We start from the raw sequence: 21,515 nt of genomic DNA, 5'->3' as shown, positions 1-21,515 counted from the left end.
GTAACTGCGAGCTCATTCAAATAATTTTCTTTCATTAAACAGAAGTGTGCACTTTCAGATAAACAATGTGTCTGTTTTTATTTGAAGTGTTGCAATTTTTTATTCAGCTATAAATCTAAAAACCTAGTGACCACATATTTTCTTCAATTTGTATTAATTAAAAGTTTTGAGAATTTATGGGTGACTGTGGATTGGTTGGGATCAGTCAGAAGGTTGCAGAAATAGTATCGGTCAGTGTGGAAAAATTAAAAAAATATAATTACCAAGTCAGTTGTTTGGTTAAACACTACAGATTAAACAGTTTATTCCCTTAACGTCTTGTAAATTTCAGTTGTTTTCATTTAAGGACATAAAATTCCACGAAAAAAACGTATTTTTTCATCTTTTGTAAAATTAGTTTTGCAAATAAAAATATTTATGTTACATTATTGTTTTATTGTTGTAGAATTTCCCGCCCTCTCTTCAGAAATGCCACGTCCGGTTTACCCGGAAGTGAGAACCATTCCAAAGATGGCGGAGCAGGGTCCGATGGCCATAGCGATGCGGCTCCGAAACCAGCTCCAGTCCGTCTACAAACTGGACCCGCTGAGGAACGAGGTGAGTGTCCGCGGTGCGGGAGCTCGGCCGGGCGGCGGGGGCGCGGCGGGCCGGGCCCGGGCGCGCTGGGGCCGCGCTAATGCGCGCTGTTCGCGGGAGATGGAGGAGAGACGAGAGAGGCACTGCGCCTGCGCTAAGAGCGGTGTTACGGGGTAACTGGTTTCCTAGTAATCTGAAGCCCGACTTCCTTTGGCGTCCCTGCCTGCTGTCCACTGACTGCGGTCAGACTGAACCGGCTGCAGTGCAGTGGAGACTCTGTCCTCTCACTGAGGTTGAGACCTGAGTCTGAGTCCCGTCCCTGCCGGGACGCTTCAGGACTCTCGTTACCTGAGCGCGTGCATCAGAGTGGCGGTCACAAGCCGACACACCGAGGAAGAAGAAGAGTCGCTAAAAGTACGAACTCAACAGTGTGGTTAAATGACAGGACGTGTTCCTGTTTGCCTTGTGTTCTTTTTCTTCTGTTTTTTTTAACATATAAAGCTGAAGTTATCAGCAGTAACGAAGGACGCCAGGGGAAGTGGGTCACCAGTTAACACGGAAACCATCTCATGTGGAACACGGGAGCAGCTCCGTGTTGTTCTGCGGAGCAGCGTGTTCACCCCCCCAAATAAACTCAGCGTTTCTCCCCCGTGAACTCACACAAATCATTTTTTCAGTGGCTTTGAACCGTGCCGAGAGCAAAGCGGTCCGGTACCGGTCCGCTATCGTCCAGAAAGAACTCCGGTACCGATCCGCTGTCAGCCCGGTAGAACTCCGGTTCCGGTCCCGCCGCGTTTCTCTGGTGTGATGAAGTGAAGCGGTCCCGCGCCAGTCCGGTGCCTCTGGTCTGGTCTCACCCAGGGATCACTCCGGTTTCGGTTCGGTTCACCGTGTCTCTCTCAGTTGCGCCTCTTCTTCGTCACTTTGTTTCACATCAGCTTCTTAAATTCCTGGAAAATAATAAAATAAACCTCCTTCTGCCGCACGTGTGAAGTGACGGAGGGATCGGTGATTGGTTATTTATTGATCAGTGATTGAATCTGTGAATCAAACGAAGCTCTCTGGCTGTGAGTCCTCTTGAAGAATCACGTTTCCTCACATCGACCTGACAGTTTTACATCAGGATGCCTGTGAACTTTTTTTCTGCTCCTGTTGTCCTCCTCTGGGGTCAAAGGTCAGGGTCAACCCGGTGGCATTCTGTCCCGTTTGTACATTTTGGAGTCTGTCTGTGTATTTCTTTCAACTCTCGCATTCAATTTTTTTTTTTTTTTATTGTGAGTCAGTTTGACCTTTACTGCCACGGCAGACGTGTGTGTAATCAGAGTGAGAGTGATGCAGCTCAGTGTCGCACGGCCCGCCGCCGCCGTTCTGTCGCCCCGTCAGGAAGTGACGGCTGCTGTTCTCCACAGGAGGAGGTGAAGCTGAAGATCAAGGACCTGAATGAACATATCGTCTGCTACCTTTGTGCGGGATACTTCATCGATGCCACGACCATTACCGAGTGTTTACACACCTGTGAGTGTTTCAGCTCCTCTCACGTCTTCAGTCCGTCCGGATGTTCATGATCTCTGAAGCGCGTGCGTGTGTGTGTGTCTGCAGTCTGTAAAAGCTGTATTGTCAAATACCTGCAAACGAGCAAGTACTGTCCCATGTGCAACATCAAAATCCACGAAACGCAGCCGCTACTCAACCTGAAGCTGGACCGGGTGATGCAGGACATCGTCTACAAGCTGGTTCCGGGCCTGCAGGAGAGTACGTACAGCGGCGGCGGCGGCAGAACGTCCCCTGAAACGCCAGTCCGTCCTGTCCTTAACACCTTTAAACGTCTCGTTTCAGGTGAAGACAAGAGAATAAAGGAGTTCTACCAGTCGCGCGGTCTAGAGAGGGTCATCCAGCCAGCGGGAGACGGTGAGTGGCGGCCACGCCTCCGCCCGCTGCTCCTGCAGTGACGGAGCCAGGAAGAGGCCGTCGCTTCGGAACCGCTGCTGAAACTCGAGAGCTGGAGACACAGCCAGTGACTCCTGCTCTCCTCTCTCTCTCTCTCTCTCTCTCTCCTCCGTCCAGACGGAGTCCCCGACGCCACCGGCTTGCCGTACACCAGCTTCGACCACTCGAAGGCTCACTTCTACCGATACGACGAGCAGGTGTCTCTGTGTCTGGAGCGTCTCAGGTAGAGCGCCGGCCGCCCCGCCCCCTCAGCAGGACGTCCGGACGCTTTAAACCAGGCTCTGTTTTGTCTCTGCAGCTCGTCGCTCGCCGGGAAAGATAAGACCAAGCTCACTCTTCAGGTGAGGGACTCCGGTCTGCGACGCCCGCTGGTCTGGGGTCAGTTTGAGGCGGAACTGCTGATGAACAGCTGGACCGATTGATCCGGTCTGGAGGAACAGTGACTCAGACTGAACCAGTCAGGAATGAGGCTCACGTCTCTTCAGACAGTTGTTGATTAAACTCGGCTGAAGTTAATGATTGATCAGAGCTGAAACGTCAGAACTAGTGCTGTCTGTTTTGGTAGCATTACTAGGAGGGCTGTTAATTAATTAGGGTTAGAAACAGGAGAGAAAATTCACTTATCTGAAGCTTAAAATGTTTCAAACCTCCTGTGGCGTCGATGTTCTGGACTGTTCTACACTGACAGAGAAACTGGGACTGCCCTTCCCTTGAGCAACTCAACTTTAACATGTTGGATAGTTCAAATCCCTCATGAGTGTTTTCTGATGTGAAACTGCTCCACTTGAGGGAAAAGATTCACATCAAGACAATATTGTGCATCAAATTGGTGATTTTGTGTTAATTTCAAGTTCATAAATGACACAATTAAAAATGGTTATTTAAACTTTTAATCAGTCGACAGCACGAGTTAAAATATTTTAGCATTTTCAGAAAAAAGCAACACACATACACACACACACACTCACACTCACTCTGAGTGGCTGTTTATTGGAGCTCAGCTGTGTAAGCTGAGATATGAGACTCCAGGAGCACGTCTCTCCTGCTGTAAGGCCCCGATCCGTCCAGCAGAGGGCGCTGCTGTCCCACTGACCTCCCGGTCGGTGTAACGTTCTCCTGGTCGGGTCCAGCTTGATGTGTGTCTCTCCTCTCTGCAGCAGAAGTTCGTCCGCTGCTCGGTGAGAGCCGAGGTGAGACACCTGAGGAAGGTTCTGTGTCACCGGCTCAACGTGGAGAAACACCAGGTCAGTGGCTGCAGCCGGGTCAGGGGTCAGGGGTCAGTAGAACCTGCCGTGTGTTTTAACCTCTGAGACAGATGTGGGCAGCTGGCCGGAGGCTCCGCCTCCTCCGGGTTTGGTTTGATCAGTCTTCTCCTCTCCAGGTCCAGATGCTGTTCAACAACGAGTCTCTGCCCGATCACATGACCATGAAGCGGCTATGGCTGTCACACTGGTTTGGGAAGGTAGGCTGGCCGACCCTGACCCCCCCCCCGGAGGTGACGGATCGCTGTCTGACGCTCTCTCCTCTTCCTCCTCTTCCTCCTCAGGCTCAGCCGTTAGTTCTTCACTACACCGTCAAGGACAAGCGCAGCAGATAGGACCTGCTGCCTCCGCCTGTACATATTTTGTACCATACATATTCTATTTTAATAGTGTTTGTGTACATATACTTATTTTCCTTGTTTTGTATTTTTGAAATAAATTTGAAATCTGAAAAATCAACCATTGATTGATTGATTGACTGATTGACTGGCAGCATGAAGCCTGTTTTCGGATGAGCTCCTCTTCTGCTCAGACGGATCCAGTAATCCTCCGTCCGGCTGTAATCCTGCGTCCAGAGCGGCTGCTGAGCTTCATGGATGAAGCCAGTTTGTTCCAGGAGCTGCCCTTGTCTCCTCACTCAGCGCCGCCAGGTGGCGCCCCCGGCCAGCTGTGATCCGTGCTGCCGATCATCTGAGCCTGTCTCCGCAGGACTCACTGTCCCCAGGTCTCTGGTGTCCTGTGATCCGATCCTCAGATCCTCTGGATTCAGGAGGAATCAGCCTGAAGCAGGTGAGAGTGAGGATCACTTCAGGATGAGCGCGGGTGTTTGTGTCTGGAAGGTCAGAGGTCAGATTTCGGATGGAGGAGGAGGAAGAGCAGCTCTTCATCAGGAGCCTGGAGGGAGACGGCTTCAGCCCGTCCCGCTCCCGGAGCAGGAGCTCCCGGCTCTTCCTATATGATCCCACTCACACGGATAAACCGATCCCAGTCTCAGCCTGTGGCCTCACACACACACACACACACACACACACACACACGCACGCACAGAACAGCAATAATCCCGCCGCTATGACCTTTAAGGCCAAACTAATGTTCCCTGGGTTCTGCTGGACGGAGCCTCTGGTGCTTCTGGGCCTTATTTTCTCACTAAAGAAACCAGGCCTGTGTGTGTGTGTGTGTGTGTGTGTGTGTGTGTGTGTGTGTGTGTGTGTGTGTGTGTGTGTGTGTGAGAGAGAGAGATTTAAAGGAATGCAGCATACATGAAAATAAAAAATGATCTAGAAAATCAGGAATTCTCTGCAGTAAAGGTTAAAGCTTTAAAATGACAGAGCTCTTTCACCCTATTATATTTTAATTCAATTTATTAGAATCAAACCCTCTCAGCTTTAGGAGCAGAACGCTTTATTTCCAGTCTCCTGCCGCCTCTAAACGCTCCATTATAAAAGCCTACTTGACTTTTCAACCTCACTATTCCAGCTGATTGCTTCTATTGTGTTCAGCAACCTGCTCTGCCTCTGCCTGCCCAACGCTCAGAGAAACCAGACAAAAAGGCCCAAAAGAGACAGAAGAGAGACAAAAAAACAGCCCAAAACACACTGAGAAAATCCAAAAAGAAACAGGAGAAACACCAAAAGAAACACAGACGGACAGAAACAGAAAAAAAGACCAAAACAAAGAGACAAAAACAAAAAACTAAAAAGAAACAGATGAAATACACGAATGGAAGAAAGTGCATAAATGAAACGCAAAAAAGACCATCAGAGACAAATCCACCGAAGAGCCGTTTGGTTTCTTTTTAGGATCTAAAGATTTGATCTGTAAAATTTTTAAAGTTAAATCACATTATAAGGTCTTCATCTTATTTAAACTGAACAAATTCTGCTTATTAAATTACAGAAAAATTCGAAGTGCAAAATAAATAAACAAAAACTGTGTAAAATCTTGGAAATGTCCCAGTTTATCTGCAGTTTTAAATATTATTAATCCGTCATCGATGTTCATGGATTTCATTCATGAACAAATATTCAAATATTACATTCATGGGATTTTATTTTACAGTTATTTCAACAAAATGTAATAGTATGCAAGTTAAAAATATAAATATTTTACGTTTCTAAATTTAACACAAACATTAACTGGAATTAATTGAGATATTTTAAAATTATTCTTATGTAAAATCCAAAATCTGCGCAAAACTTTCATTTTTACAATTGTTCAAAATAATCCTGTATAAATAACCTGATTGCGTCAAAAACTACAACAACAACAACACGGTCAAACTGTTGCAAATGGTGGGCCCGCGGCCGCCTCCCATTGAGCTTTATTCATTAGATCCTCACTGCGACCATTTGCTATTCATGGCACTTTCCTCCCCAAACAAACCCGAGCCCGGAGTGGCAGATGCGTGCCATTATTGCGCGCGGCTCGCTGGAAGCTGTTTTATGTGAGGCAGAGGCGGGTTAACCTAATCAATCATGTCGACCGGTTGTGTTAAAGAAGGAGGAAGAAAACATATGGCGCGGGGCGGAGGCGCGCCGCTCCTCCGGACCGGGACCTTCTTGTGACAAGACGGGGCCGAAGAAAGGGAAGAAAGGCGGAGGACGGCTGCTAATTGAAGTCACGGCACTTCAGGGCTCAAAGCAGAGGTCAATTATTCAGAGAGCTGCTGTTTAACCGACACGCCGCAGTTTTCGGCTGGAATATTTTACGCATTTCCAAATCCAGAGGCCATTTAATCCCAGCGTGTCCGGCGCGTTCCTACACACCCAAACTCAGATTTTAACCTCTATAATAATGCTGCAATATTTAATTCTGCAATTTATGTGTATTAGCCTATAATTGTCAATTTATATTTTGGAACAATTAATTATAAAGAATATGTTTTTGATTTCCTTTCAATCGTCGCTAAATTTAGAACATTTCTAAAGCTTGTCTGCGCAATAACATCCAGTAGATCTGCGGGATTCTTCAAATATCATATAACCTTTATTTACATAGATGCTGATTAAATAGAATGTTACAATAAAATTATCATATGGTGTCTGATCTATGTACAACAACTGAGAGCGTGGAGGAGGTGGAGGTGGAGGAGGTGGCGCGCTGGGCCTGCACGGAGCTTCTCCTTCAGTCTGCACGAGCGCGTCGAGACAAACTAATTCGTCCATCCAAAAAAAAAAAAAACAAAAAGAAAAAAAAAAGAAAAGAAATGGCGAAAAGAAAAAAAGAATTGCACGACATTTCCACCCCTTTAAAAAGCAGTCAGAGATTAAAATGCAGGTAATAAAATGTTTACAGTTCTCAGTCTGTCAGAAAGAAGCAGAAATCCTTCAGGCTGAAAGCTTTACAAGTCCCAATAATAAATTAAAACGAGGGCAGCGGGGTGGAGGGGGGGGTCTCCCCCCGGATCTTTATATGTGTTTATATCCTCCTCTTGACAATATCCGTGCAAAAGTTTGGGAGGAAAAAAAAGTCCCTTTTGGATTTTCTCGTCGTGAATCTGGTGAAAACCACCTGAGAGTCAGTCGTCCACCTCGATCTCCTCATCGTCCTCCGAGAACTCGTCCGTGGTCTGGTCTCTGGAGGAAGAGGGGGACTGTGGGAAGGCTCTGTGTCCCGGGGAGGTGGGGGAGATGCTGGGGGAGCGCGCGCCGGCCTGCGCCTCCTCCACGTTCTCCATGCTGACCAGCTTCTGCAGCGTCTGCGGCGTGATCTTCTTCAGCGACTCCACGTCCGCCTTCATCTCCTCCAGGTCGCGCTTCAGCTTGGCCCTGCGGTTCTGGAACCAGGTGATGACCTGCGCGTTGGACAGTCCCAGCTGCTGCGCGATCTGGTCCCGGTCCGCGGGGGACAGGTACTTCTGGTACAGGAAGCGCTTCTCCAGCTCGTAGATCTGGTGGTTCGTGAAGGCCGTGCGCGACTTCCTCCTCTTCTTGGACGTCTGCCTCTGGCCGAAGGCGTTGATGTGCTCGCGCCCTGCGGTGGAGAGGGAGACGGTGGGAGAGCAGTGAGGATCTGGGCAGGCCCGCCTCGGCTGTTATTATTACTGCACAATCCAGGGATTTCTTTAAAATATATATTTTCTAAATTAAAAACCACTCTAAATTCACACGAGCTGATATTTTTAGTTTAAAAATTAAAACATTAAAAACTTGCTCAGAACATAAAACGTCAATAATAACTTTAAATCCCATCAAGCGTATAAAGTTCCAGTGATTATTGTTGTTGTAATAAAATGTGCTCAGGGTCTATTTTCTGTGCGGGGAGGCCTGAAGGCAGCCTGGCTCCCTGACGGCGCTAAAACTTTCTGTTAGCTTCACATCATATCTAACAAACGTGAGCGTCAAAGCGCCTTTTCTTCTCCAGCTCGTCGAGCAGCTGATCCGACAAAACAAACCCGGAGGAGGATCTGAGCTCCGGATCTCTCCACACGGCCCGAGAAAACCCGAATAAACAAGAGCCCGGTTTACCTTCCGCGGCCTGGATCACGCTGACTTCCAGACCCTTGAAGGTTTTGCTGGCCAGCTCCTCCAGCGCGCACAGCGGCGACGACGGCGTGCTGATCCCGTTCCTGGCCGCGCCGGAGCCCGTCACCTTCTCCAGCGCCCGGGGAGGACAGATACTGGCCGCAGACTTCTTGACGGAGGGCTTGTTGAGGATATCCTCGATGCTGAAGGGCGTGAGCGGCTTGTTGGAGTTGGCGGGCGGCGGCAGCTGGTCCAGCGGAGCGCGCCTCCTCTCCTCCCCGCTGGACTGCAGCACGGAACCCGCCTTCGCGTCTTTGCTGGAGGTCATGGCAGTCCCGGACGATCGCTGCGCTCTCAAAAAAGTTGGTTATTTCATTCAAGTGGCGGGTGGAAGCGTCCACAGGTCCTCCTCGCGCGGCTCCGCTGACTTTTGACAGTTGGGCTTTAGCTGGGCTCGGTGCGCTCCTCCAGAATAAACATGCTGCTTCGCTTCGGGCGGAGTGGCGGAGGCAGCCGGACTGTGTTCCCCTCAGAGAGCCCCGGTCCCGCTGCCAAGCTCCATGAAGGTCTTCAGGAAGAAAGAGACTGGAGGGGCTGGATCCCTGCAAGGAGGGGACAAGCTCTTCTCGAGCACCGCGAGCAGGAAAGCTCCTGCTAACGAGTTATTGTTGATTGGGCGAAGTTCAATTAGAGAAACACTACACTACTTGCTGACCCGCCGCCGCGTCTTAAAGGGCCGGACCATAGAACTAATTGGACGTGGGGAATAGGAGGAGTCAGTCTGCTGCCGGCCGGGAGAAAGATGCCCTCCAATGTTTATGCATCTGTTTCCCTCTGCTGGTCTGCTGTGTTTCTCCCAGAAAGCGAGAGTCCATGGCCATTAAAACGCCGCCGCCGGCGCCCCGGTGTCACGGAAAAGTTTGGAGGAACACCAAGCCAACCACTGCTCTCCAGCCGCGAGACTCACTTACAGGCGTTTCCTTGCGTAATTACGCATCAGGCGTTTTGGGTGATGTGCGGGTTAGGAGCGGTGTGGCACCAGTCTGGATTAAAAATATCACAATGAGCACATTAGCTGACCTGCTTCTGGAATGTGATCAAATCACAGCCTGGAATTGGAGGAGAAGCAGCCAGGGTCACACCACAGGCTCTGGACGCGGGTTTTTTCTACTTGTATGATTTATATTCTAAAATAAATATTTAGATTGCAATTTCAAAAATAAAGACTCACTGCGATACTGGCGGGACGGTATTTATGAATCTTTATGAATCCAAAAAGACTCATTGAAGCTATTTGTAATTTAAAACAAAGAAAAGCTCAAAGTTTCAGGGTGAACTTTATTTTATTGCTGTTTCTGATGTTCTGCTGCTGCTCTGTTGTTTTTGCACCTGTGCTCCGGTGCGTCCCTGCAGGTCAGTCCAGCGCTCCGGGAAACTTAACGCGCCGATTATAAAGGTGAGGCCGCCGCCGCTCGGTCTCAGGACGGAGTGTGAGCCCTTTCTCCGTTTCTTTTTATTTTTTCCTTTTTTTTTTTTTTTTTTTTTTTTAACTGAAGGAGCTTTAAAGCCATGAGGGAGACGGATCACGGGACGCGGCGGATCCGGGAGCGCAGCAGGTACGTCTCCCAGGCTGTTCCGCTTGTTTCCTGCTCCTTTCTATTTTATTCCTATTTTATAGAATTCGTTTTAATACAGTGTGGAGCTTGTTTCCTGCCGAGATAATATTAATTTATCAGATATTTTGGGACCACATGAGGCACAGTGTTGTGTGAAAATATCAACAGCTTCAATACATTTTTTTTTTTTTTTTTTTACAGATTGGTGTTTTAGCTGAATTGTAAAAAGCCACTCCACCTGCAGAAAGCGCGCAGGCTGTAAAAACAAAGGCGCTTTATGAAAATCCACTGTGATTTTTCTCCTGAGCCCAGCGGGGAGGCGCGCCGCTGCGCGCAGGCCCGAGCCAACAGGAGCATATGGTGACATTGGTTTAGGGACAGAGTTATAAAACAGCAGGAAATTCTATTATCGCCTCGGAGGTCCACCCTGATGGCTGCTCGGAATACAGATTTCTCCACGAGTAGTACTCACTGCACTCTGGGAATTTGGACACAAGCACGCGCGCCGTTTTAAAATAAAATAGAATAAAATAAGATGAAAAGGTTTTAAGCTCACAGTGAAGCTGATTCCACATGATGTTTCTGCTACTGGATTTACAAGTGAAGCTACTGAAACATGATTTAAATGTCTAAATATTTTCAAATATTTCTGTGTTCTGGAATAATGAAATAAATGAGCCCATCTTCTATAGTTTTATTCTAATAGACGTTATTCCCTCGTGCGCTTCCGGCCTCTGTCTGCTGAAAATAAAGAGTTTTTCTCTAAATGTGTGAAGAAGCTCTGCGCCCTGATGGAGCCTCCACCCGCTGCACCCTCTCCTTCCTCTGCTGAGGGAGATTATTCACCTTCATTTGGCTCTAATTTAAAAAAAAAAAACCTTAAAATAATCCCGAGCAGCGGCTGAGAGGCTCGTTCATGCTGCCTCGATTTAAAGGTGATTAGAAGCCGATCAGATCATCGATCATCGGATCTGGAGACATCTAGTTTGATTTCACATCGCAGAGCTGAGTTACATTTCTTCCCTTCATGAATCCACTGTGATTCCCTCTGCGGTTAAACTGCAGCTCCTCTTGTTTCACCATCAGCAGTGATCAGGATCAATTCCTGCACCTTTCCACCCTCCGCAGCTCAGATCACCGCAGTGAAAGCAGGTTTTCTCTCATTAATCATGAGTTAATCCACCTCCTCCACGCTCAGAGGGCATGGCAGCAGCCTCCTCTGCAGACAGAGCGTTAACTGATGAACGCGCCTCACGCAGAAGGCCCGGCAGAAAACACTGGATGTCAGCGGATCCTTCAACTTCATGTTTTCAGATTCATGAACAGGAATTCTTTTCTTCTGAATGTTTGAATTTCAAGATACCAGCAAGAAATAAATATGAATGAAAAACAATTTGAATTTATGATGAAAAAAAGATTAATAAAATCAGTCTGGACCAAATCTGGACCGGGCCGGTCAGGGTTTCTCCTGCTTTCACAGAGAATCGGAGCCGTTTTAGTGAGCAGAGGTCGAGGAGAAGGAGAGGCGCAGCGCGCGCACGGCGCGCAGCTGAGAGAACCTGATCCAGCAGCGGCGGCGGCCCGGCGCTCCGCTCAGCGCGTGTCTCCGTTTCAGCCGGACTCTATCCGGAGAGCCGCTCAGCGGCGCGCGACGCCTCTGTTTTCTCCACGACTCTGAAGAAAAACACTCAGGCTGAAGGAGAAAAACCTTTATTTTCCATTTTGACTGCAGGTTTTTATTTAGGGCTAACTGTGGTTTTCATCTCCACGTGCGTAATGAGAGGAGGACCTCTCCCACCAGGCGCGCAACACCTGCCGCCCTCCGAGTGCGTGCGCGCGCCTCCTCTCATATTATTCTATGAAACCTTTGTCACTGCAGAAGCGTCTGCATTTCCTCTGTGCACGCGCCGTTACGCAGTGACGCGCGGACACGCACAGGTGTCCCGCAGTGACGCGGGGGTCCTCCATTGGCCCCGCGTGACGCTCATCTGAGATTACAGCAGACGACCCGAGATTTCATTCCTTTAGTCACTTCAGATTAAAAAAAAAAAAAGGAAAAAAAATCTTTAAACTTCAGCTTGAAAGAATGTTTCACAGTTAAGATTTTTTTTTTAATTCACAGAGGCCTTCTGTCACAAACCTCCACTGTTTAAATAAAACTGATTGAGTGTTTTTTTTTTACAAATAAAAGTTTTTCATTCATTCATACAAATATTTATTATTATTATTATTATTATTATTATTATTATTATTATTATTATTATTATTAATAGGACTCTACAGGCAAACAATTTCCAATCTGAGACATGTATTAATGTATTTATTTGACTGTTTATTAAAAAAGTGAGTGAAAATTGCAGGAAATCTGCAAAACGTTCAGACATTAGTTAGTTAGCTATAACCTCAGCTATAACAGTATTTAGCACAATGATTTAATCATTTGTGATTATTAGAAACATGAAAATGTTATTTTTGGAGACAATTAAACAAATGAATGATTTATCAGACAACAGGCTGAAATCTGACATTTTATCATGGAAACTGTTAATTTTAGCAACATTTGCTTTAAAATGATGGCTTCCACACTTCACTTCAAAAAATTTTAATCATTATTAGATTAAAATTTTCTCAGTTTTCAGATGTCAACATATAATCAATATCTACACAAAAACCTGGTTGAGGGAGAAAACAGTCATCTAAACGAGGCTGAAGTCAAATCCAGACAGAGCTCATCATCAATAAGTCATGGATGGAGCAGTTTGTTTGTGTTCTGATATCAGGCCTGAATCAATAATCAGCCATCAGAGACCAAGTGGAGCTGCTGCTGTTTCTCAGTGACACACACACACACACACACACACACACACACACACACACACACACCCTCCCTCAGGACCGGCTCTCTATCGGCCCTCTGGGGCCCGTTGAAGATGATAAAGAAGGAAGCAGCTACAACATTACTGCTGTCTGAGTCCTGACTGGCTTCATTACCGAGCAATTATCCCACTGTGTGTGTGTGTGTGTGTGTGTGTGTGTGTGTGTGTGTGTGTGTGTGTGTGTGTGTGTGTGTGTGTGTGTGTGTGTGTGTGTGTGTGTGTGTGTGGCCTGCAGCCCACTCATTAAACAGACCGATGCCTCCACGCTCTAATCTTTATGATTGTCTCCATCAGTATATTGAAATCAGTTTGACTGGTCTGATATGAAGACTGTTGTAATTTTACAGCAAATTATTTTAAATCATGTTCAGAGTTTTTAATGTGGAATCACGAGGTTCACAGTGTGAGTCAAGAAATCTTCATCTTTTCTTCAAGTATTAATGGTGAATTATGACAATACACACACACACACACACACACTCAAACACACGCACGAATGCATACATGTGCATACACACTTCACACTGGAGGAAATTTAGTTTTTAAACTGTATTTCTCTACATTTCACTTTAGGATAAATGACGTTATTGAGCAACTTTATCGTTTCTTCTAATCCAGCGGTGTTCAACCTGTGGCTCTGTGGCTCAGTCCCTCTACATTGGCTCCATGAAGCTTTCACAGAAGAAACATTGATCTTATTTTTATTATGGTGTCACATCACAGGACTGCTCAGAATGATTCTTCACTCTCGGTTCTAAAGGGATTCAAAAAAGGTTTGAGTGGTTAAAAAACCTGAAAGGTCAAGAATTTCTAACAGAAGAAAATTAATCATGAAGGGAAAAAGCATGTAGAACTGTTTAAAAGAGCTAAAATTTTTATAACTACTAAAATTTCAAAATTGTAAAAAAAAAAAAAAAAAAAAGAAGAGCAAAACTGTTAAATCAGGTACAAACAGGCTAAATGTGATAAAATGTTCAAGACTGTGATTAAAACCTCATTAATGCATCATGAGATGTTGTTTTATAGTTGCATCAAATTCTCATCAGCCGCATTCGTCTAGTTTTATGGGTTAAATGTGCTTTGCAGCTTCACTTATTGTCACAGAAAAGTCTCTTTAGGCCATAAAGGTCACAGAGTCCTGCTCCAAACCAATGAAGAGTCCCGGAGACACCAGAAGATACAAGAACCCTGAGGTGAACATGAAGCCTGCATGCTGTGTTTTATTTACTGACACGTCCTTTAAAGAACAGCAGACACACTGCTGCTGTGGGACTGCTTAAAAAAAAACTGACTGAGGAATTAATCAATCAATAAATATGAAATATGCTCAGTTGAGGTCAATTTGAAACATTTCTGCTCAAATCTCATGGAACATGACTGTTTTATTTCCTTCAAAAGTCTCAGAAGAATCAGTAGAATTCCTCTATCATGGCAGCGTTAAATGGAACTGAAGAGTGAAACGGAACATGAAATAATTCAGCTGAACAGAAAATAGCTCAACAGGACCAAGACTGAATTTCCTCTAATGAGGAGAAGTGAGACGACTATTCCACACTTCATCAGGCGACATCTATTCTCTTCATTTAAACCAGAGGACACGTTTCAGTCATTTTCACGTCTTCATGTCTCATGAAGTGTTTCTGAAACTATTGAAATCAGAGGAGAGATTAGAAAACCTCGGCTTTGATTCCTGCTCCAGCTTGTTTTCTTCAAATAATCATTTTCTCTCTTTTTTAAATACAAAATAGACTCATGAAGAAAATAACAGAACAAAATGATAACAACATGACCTTTCATCAGCACACACACACACACACACACACACACACACACACACACACACACACACTGTCTGGTTCTTGTTTTCCTCCATTACTTTCAATGTTTTAGTTGTTAAATGAAGCAGAAAAATGATTTTTAAGGACGTGAGAACATCAAATCCAGACATGAAGACTTCTTCAGGTTTTTAGTGTTTGGAAAGAGTCCTGAACCCAGATCCATCTTCTCTTAGTGTTTGATCAGAAATCCTTCCCTCTTCAATTCAGCTAAATAAAGACATTTCTTCAACAGTGTCCTTTAAAAAGAAAAGAAAACAATTCATTGTTGATTCAAATGAAAAAGTTCAGTTTAAAAAATAGCTGAACAACAGTAGAAAGTATAGGAAAACGCAGATGGAGGAGGGTGGAGGTCTATTTCTCATGAAAACTCTGGATTCTATACAGAATAACACAAATTCTACTGAAAATCATGAATTTCTGTTAATGAAATAGACTGAAATTCATGGACAGAAAAAAACTCCTTCAGTCTTCAGTTCATCTCTTAAATTCACCTATAGGAAACCTAGAATAAAGTCTGAAATCTAAATAAATAAATAAATAAATAAATAAATAAATAAATAAAGTTGAAATGTTCAAATGAGGTCAAAATAAAATACTCTACTTCACCTCTGGAAAGAACGTGAAGAATCAAGTAGCACTGGTTTTAGGTTTGATGTTGATTTTTAATAAAGGAAAAATGTTGAATTGTTGAAGTTGGTTTGAATTTGATAAGAGAGAGAGAGAGAGAGAGAGAGAGAGAGAGAGAGAGAGAGAGAGAGAGAGAGAGAGAGAGAGAGAGAGAGAATTAAATGGGACTTTTTATTCCTCTATAAATCAGAATAAAGCCTAATTCTGCTCTTAAATAACCATGTAAACCCCTGAAAACTTTATTCAGAATTAAGTTTGAATCCGAGTAGACCGGTAGGTTTATTCTGCTTTGGAAGCAGAATTGTGCTAATTTGGGCGACTTCATTCTGGTCGTTCTGCGCATGCTCCGTTGTGATGACGCAATTTTCCAAGATGGCGGCCCGCGGTCCGCGTTTCAACTCGTATGAAGACGATTTGTTTAACGGCAGTTTTAGAGAAACTGGATGTAATTAAACGAGCGGGTCGACGGGTGCTTAACAACGAGGGCATTTCAAAGCTGTAGTGTCAAAGTTAGTCGAGAAAGAAAGACGAGAAAACGCTATTTATTTCCGGGAGACGTCAGTACGTCATGGCCGCTCCGTCCAATCAGAACGCTTCACAGACCCCAAAGAGAGAGAGGATTTAATCCTTCGTTTTTCCCATGAAAACATGACGCTCATACATAAAATTCCGATTTACTTGATTCAGAATAAAACAATTTTCAGAATAAAAACACCCTGTAACCACACTCAGCGAGAGATACACACACACACACACACACACACACACACACTCCCTCTCCCCTCAGAAGGCCCATCTCCTCCTCTTGTCACTGCTCTTATCTCTGGCAAATGAAGACAGATCGTGGTGTGAGCTCCTCGTTCCAGGAGAGCTTTCAACAAATTAATCACCTGCAATTCTATCCGTGTCCACTTGGGCGCCCGGCGGTCCCTGAAGCAGGCGGAGGCCTCATGGGTGGAGCAGGCGGAGCGGGCGGAGGAGAGAGGCTGGATGGTGTGGAGCCTGGACCTGCAGGACCAGCCTTCCTCCTCCTCCTCCTCCTCCTCCTCACATCAGGATTTCATTAAGTGGTGAGCTGCAGCTCTCCCCCCAGTCCTCCCCACTCCATCACCAGCACCCCCCTCCGCCCCCCCCCCCCCCCCCCCCCCCCCCCCTCGCTCTCTGCTGAGCCACTTTGCTCCCAAACCAAATGAGGAAATAGCTGGTCTGCTCGCTGACAGACCCCGGCTCTGGCCGTAAAGATAAATGACCCACAGTATTAAAGTTTAACACGTTGACAAAACCCACCTGATCTGTGGGATTAATGCAACAAAAAGCTCCATCTGTGGAAACAGAGGAGGAGAGGAGGGCTGACGGAGGGCTGACGGAGGGCTGACGGAGGAGAGTAATGCCGGCCACGCAGAAGGTCAAACAATATTTAGGATAAGTACATGTGTAGAGCTGAGAGGAGAGACGGCTCTCTGGGCCAAGAGGGAGAAATTAACACACACACACACACACACACACACACACACACACACACACACACACACACACACACACACACACACACTGTGAACTCCCCATTCTTAATGATCCCCCAGAAAAACAGGAGGAATTCTTTGAGGCCGTCTGAAGCGGAGAGAGCAGAAACACAGAGACTCTATCTGATTCATGCAGCCATCATTTGTCGTGCAAGAACCTCATTCTGTGCACATATTTTCTGTTTGATGAAGTTTTGGAGGTATTAATTCATCAGGTCAGATTCATGCATTTGTTAATTTTGTGGATTTCAGTGACTTTAATTATTCTAAATGTCAGCTGATTTCATGACTTTAAACTCCTCGGCTCCGCTCAGTCAGATTTATTCACCTTCAGGTGGACTGGAGGAGTCAAATAACTGTTAAACAGCAAGAGCTGAAATGTGTTCCTTTCTTTCAAGTACAAGAGCGTTTCGAGGATTCTGGATTTAATCTGTTCAAACCTGAAAATCCCAAAACAATCCGTGGGATTCCAGCATCCTGCTGCTGCAAAACGTCTGACTGAATGAAAGCCTGGTGAAAAATGTCCAACCTGCTGCAGTGCCCTGAGCCCCGGCCTGCAGGCTGCGATGCTAATGCTAACCTCTGTTAGCTCTGTCTGTACTCAGTGAGATGTGACTCTCGTTGATATTTTCTATTTGATTGATTTTTATCTAATAATTCATCCATCGACAAGCAGTGAATGGAAGCAGCATCAGTCGGGTTTAATCAGAGGAAGATTTTTAACCTTTTTGTAAATCTTACACAAGCAGCTCTAATTTAAATGTATTAATTAGTGCTGTCAATCAACTAATTTTAAAAAAAATTAATTTATTTTAACCCTTGACCAAAATTAATCGCTATTAATCACATCATTTATGAACTTGAAATCAGCACACAGAATCACCAGTTTAATGCACAAAACCACTTCGTCTGAATATGTAAACTCAAGTGGAGCAATTTTAAATCAGAAAACACTAATGTGGGATTTGAACCATTCATTTTAAAATTGATGCCCAAGGGAGGGCCAGTGTTATTTTCTCTCTCAGTTGTTGAATCTTTCAGAACATCGTCGCCACAGGAGGATGTTTCAAACTATTTTAAGCTTCAAATGAAGAATCTGATCCTCATAATCCACCTGGACTGAACAGGGAGGGAATAAAAATGTCTCCGCGACAGTAAAATAAGTTTTCTCTTTTATTTCTTTTCTTTGAGCCAATTGTTAACCCCAACCCTGCTTCTGCGATTAATCGAATTTAGAAAAAGTCATCTTTGACAGGCTTCCATTCAATAATCATGATTAATGCCATTAAAACTGACTACACCACTTTTAGTCAATTGATGAGTCTCATGGGGAGTTAATTCCTGATTTTCAGCTTTTTTCTCCCAGAAACACTTCATATCGTGGTGGACTTCTACAACAAAATCCTTAAACATCTTTCTGAAATCCAGTCTAGGAGTTTAGAAAATGTTCAAACCTTCATGTTTATTAGAGAAACTCAGTAGAGACCTTTGTAAACCTCAGATGAGCATTTCCTCTGAGTTCCCGCTGCCTCTTCAGTCCCTCAGTGTGTTTTCTGCAGTCAAACATGTTTTGAAGTCCAGATCTCTGAGAGCTGCGGAGGCTGACTCCCCTCCATGGACTGACTGAACTGTTTTCATACATCTACAAACACATCGGCTCATCTAACAGTTCTACTAGAACTGTTCTGACAAAACGCTGCCCCCCCCCTGCAGGATCGGCTCTGTGTTCATGGACCTGGACTCAGGTCGTCGGGCCGACGCTGTGAAGCTTCTCCAGGCCCTCTAAGCCTGCTGGGATTGTTTCCTGTGCGGACTGGCCCTCCAGCAGAGAAGCAGAGGCTGCTCCTCAGGCCGGCCGCTGCTGTGATTCATGCGGGTTTTAAAAAGCGATGCAGAAAGCAGCTCGGCAGGATTAAACCAACAGAGAGAGTGTTTGGCGCTCCGGCTCGCTGCTTCATGGAATCCTCCACGTGAAATACAAGCTGCTGGAGTGCAGCGAAAAGCTCTTCTGGAGCACGGCGGCCGGCCGCTAAATCACTGTTATTGCTTCTTATTTTTCATACCAGGCTGAATCTGAAGGACTTGCTCTCGGAGAGCTTTTTTTAAATATCCACAAGGTGAAAACGTTCAGCTGCGGATAAATAATGAAGCCTGCTGGAGCTTCAGGGAAGCAGCCTCTGATCCACAGCAGGCGGCTTCGATCCCAGCAGTAACAAACCAGTCAGGACACGTGACTGAAAACACCCAGAAAAGACAGAAATCAAAGTTTAACCGGAGGAATTCAAGGTTCTGAAGGTTCTGACAGCAATAATCAGAGTTTCTCCAGGTTTAGGTTTAATAACAGAGTAGAACAGGAAAACTAGCAGAGAGAGAGAGAGAGAGAGAGAGAGAGAGAGAGAGTGCAGAAACATAAATATGAAGGGAGTGGGAGCGCTAAGCGAGGTCTTGGCCCGATCCGCCTTCATAAAATATTCTGTCGCACACGTTCATAAATATGAGGGAAAAGGCCTGGGACTGTACGGAGAGGAGCGCCTGACCTCTGACCCCCACGTCCAGATAAAGACGGATGTGACTCCTGCAGGCGGCGCGCTGAGGGAGGAGGTGAGGACCGATCGGAGGGACCGGATCCTCCGGCTCCTCCCGCTGTAACGGCGGTCAGACGCTCACTTCCTGTTCAGGTTGAGTTCCTGCTCTGGAGCTTTTACAGGAACCTCCTCGATGCTCTCTGTTGTCTCTTCTGGGAAAAAGACTGTTTGTCCAGTAAACTGTCTCCCTGCTTCAGCTCCATTCAAAGAGCTTCACAGATAAAGAAACTGAAACGACAGAGAGGAGAAGAGAAACAAAGCGGGCTCTCGTGCAGCGCCCTGCAGGAGGAAGAGATTCCTGCAGGAGCAGAGGGCGAGCCGCACTGCATCGCTTCAGAAGGTTTTTAATTCTGAAAAAAACAAACAAACAAAATCCTAAAAATCTACCTGGAAAAAAAGGGAAAAAAAATGTTTTCTTTGTTTTTTAAAATTTGGACAAATTAAATACAAAACTGAGTTTTTTTTCTTTATTATCTAAAATTCTTTACCTGGTCACCTCTTATTTGGTCACTGCTTCAATATCTGATTCACAGAATCCCATAATCCCCGTCTCTTAAAGAATATTAATCTCAGTCCATTCATAACGTAGAATATTCATCCCAGCCTGTTTACAATGTAGAAAATTAATCCCACTCTGTATATAATGCAGAATATCAATCCCAGTCTGTTGCTAAACATTAATCCCATGATATATATAATCTAGATTATTAGTCCCAGTCTGTTGATGAGCATCAATCACAGCCTGTTCGTGAACATTAATCCCAATCTAATAATGTTGCAGAATGTTAATCCCAGTTTGTTAATGTATATGAATATTAACATTAATATCAGTCCATTGATGATTGTTAATTGAATCTGTTGATAATGTGGAATATTAATCCCAGTTCATCAATGATGCAGAATGCTAATCCGAGTCCACTGATGAATATTTATCACAGTCTGTAGATATCTGGAGGTTAAGGCTCTACCAGAGAGCAGAGTAAAGCTTTGATACATTAGTTATTCTATCTAATCTCAGATTAATATTTTTCCTCTGAGCTTCTCATTAAAAACATAAATGAAAATGTCAGATCATCCGTAAGAGAGGGAGAAACTTTCACTCATTGATTTATCTTCCTTCCTAATTGGATTAAATCTGGTCGTTTTCATCTTTGGAGACAAATAAAGCTTCTGATGCTGAGGAAAGATGGAAATAATGACGTTTAGCTGTCCTGATGTTGACTCGCAGCTGCTGCTTTTCACATTACTGCCTCTGGAAGTGTCGGCTGGATGTTGGGCCTGACGGTGAGTCCAGATGTGAGCACATGTGGAGTCGGATCAGGGAGGAGGAGTCTGCCTTCAGCAGGATATTTACAGCCTCATGCGAGGACGGCGGCTCACTGATGACTTTTTAAACGTCTCAGCCGTGGATCAGCTCCAGGTGTGACTCTGCTGCTGGAGGAGTCGGCCCAGCTTCAGGAGGAAGAGGAGCAGGAAGAGGAGCAGGAAGAGGGGGAGGAAGAGGGGGAGGAAGAGGAGCAGGAAGAGGGGGATTATTAAATCTGAATGAAGATAACTTGATGAAGATTTCATTGTGTCTCTTTATCAATTCCTCTATTGTCGTTTTCGGTAAAATGTAAACTTCTTACTGCTGTTCCAAGATGTTGACTTGACAGATGCCTGATGAAATGTATTATTTTATTTTAATTTATTACCAAAAGTATTCGTTCACCTGCCATCAGACAGACTGGAGCACCTGAAGTCCATCACTGCAGATCTGAGCGAATACTTCTGGCAGAGTTTCGTTAAAACGGAATGTTTTCTCGTCAGCTGATCTGATTTGAGTCTCGGGCCTGAAGCAGGTGTTTTCTGGCTCCCTGTGAACGCCACTGCGGATGCTGGTTGTTCCATTTCCAGCTGTGATCGAACCACCTCTGCTTCCGTCTACTCCCAGATGTGAAAAGGCCTGAAACTCACTGATCTCCTTCTCCATTCTCCAGCTTTTCTCTCTGACTTTGAAAACAACAAAGAAAAAACACATCAGTCAACTTGGTGTCCCATTTCTTTTTTTCCTCTCCCCCCGGAGGATCGGCAGTCTGTGTGCAGCGGCCATGACACTCCCCTCGGTGACCACATCCGCCATAAGCAGGCGGAGATGAAGCGGTATGGAGATTATCGGGACAGAGAGCCTCCAGCCTGTCACGGGATGCAGAGCGTATTGTA

At 45.3% G+C, this 21,515-nt stretch overlaps 2 protein-coding genes across 3 annotated transcripts; one reads left to right on the top strand and one right to left on the bottom strand.

Moving 5' to 3' along the window:
* The first annotated feature begins 508 nt into the window (after window positions 1–508).
* Window positions 509–4,236, top strand: LOC115401364 (polycomb group RING finger protein 1). Of its 2 annotated transcripts, none has more exons than XM_030109506.1 (9): window positions 509–597; window positions 1,986–2,091; window positions 2,176–2,328; window positions 2,413–2,484; window positions 2,641–2,746; window positions 2,822–2,864; window positions 3,684–3,767; window positions 3,905–3,985; window positions 4,070–4,236. In XM_030109506.1, the coding sequence occupies exons 1-9, from the start codon at window positions 511–513 to the stop codon at window positions 4,118–4,120; spliced, it is 783 nt and encodes a 260-aa protein (XP_029965366.1). In that variant the 5' UTR covers window positions 509–510; the 3' UTR covers window positions 4,121–4,236. The 2 variants fall into 2 exon arrangements, with proteins under 2 accessions (XP_029965366.1, XP_029965357.1); XM_030109497.1 differs by having other exon boundaries at window positions 3,681–3,767.
* A 3,066-nt stretch (window positions 4,237–7,302) lies between these two features.
* On the bottom strand, window positions 7,303–8,576 carry LOC115402140 (transcription factor LBX1-like). Its single transcript, XM_030110602.1, has 2 exons — window positions 8,252–8,576; window positions 7,303–7,757 (listed from the first exon to the last, which is right to left on the bottom strand). The coding sequence occupies exons 1-2, from the start codon at window positions 8,574–8,576 to the stop codon at window positions 7,303–7,305; spliced, it is 780 nt and encodes a 259-aa protein (XP_029966462.1).
* Between the last annotated feature and the right edge of the window lie 12,939 nt (window positions 8,577–21,515).

The sequence above is a fragment of the Salarias fasciatus genome, chromosome 2, assembly GCF_902148845.1.
Source record: "Salarias fasciatus chromosome 2, fSalaFa1.1, whole genome shotgun sequence".
NCBI lineage: Eukaryota > Metazoa > Chordata > Actinopteri > Blenniiformes > Blenniidae > Salarias > Salarias fasciatus.
The sequence above is the reverse complement of the archived record's forward strand: the minus strand, read 5'-3'. Positions and strand labels throughout refer to the sequence as shown.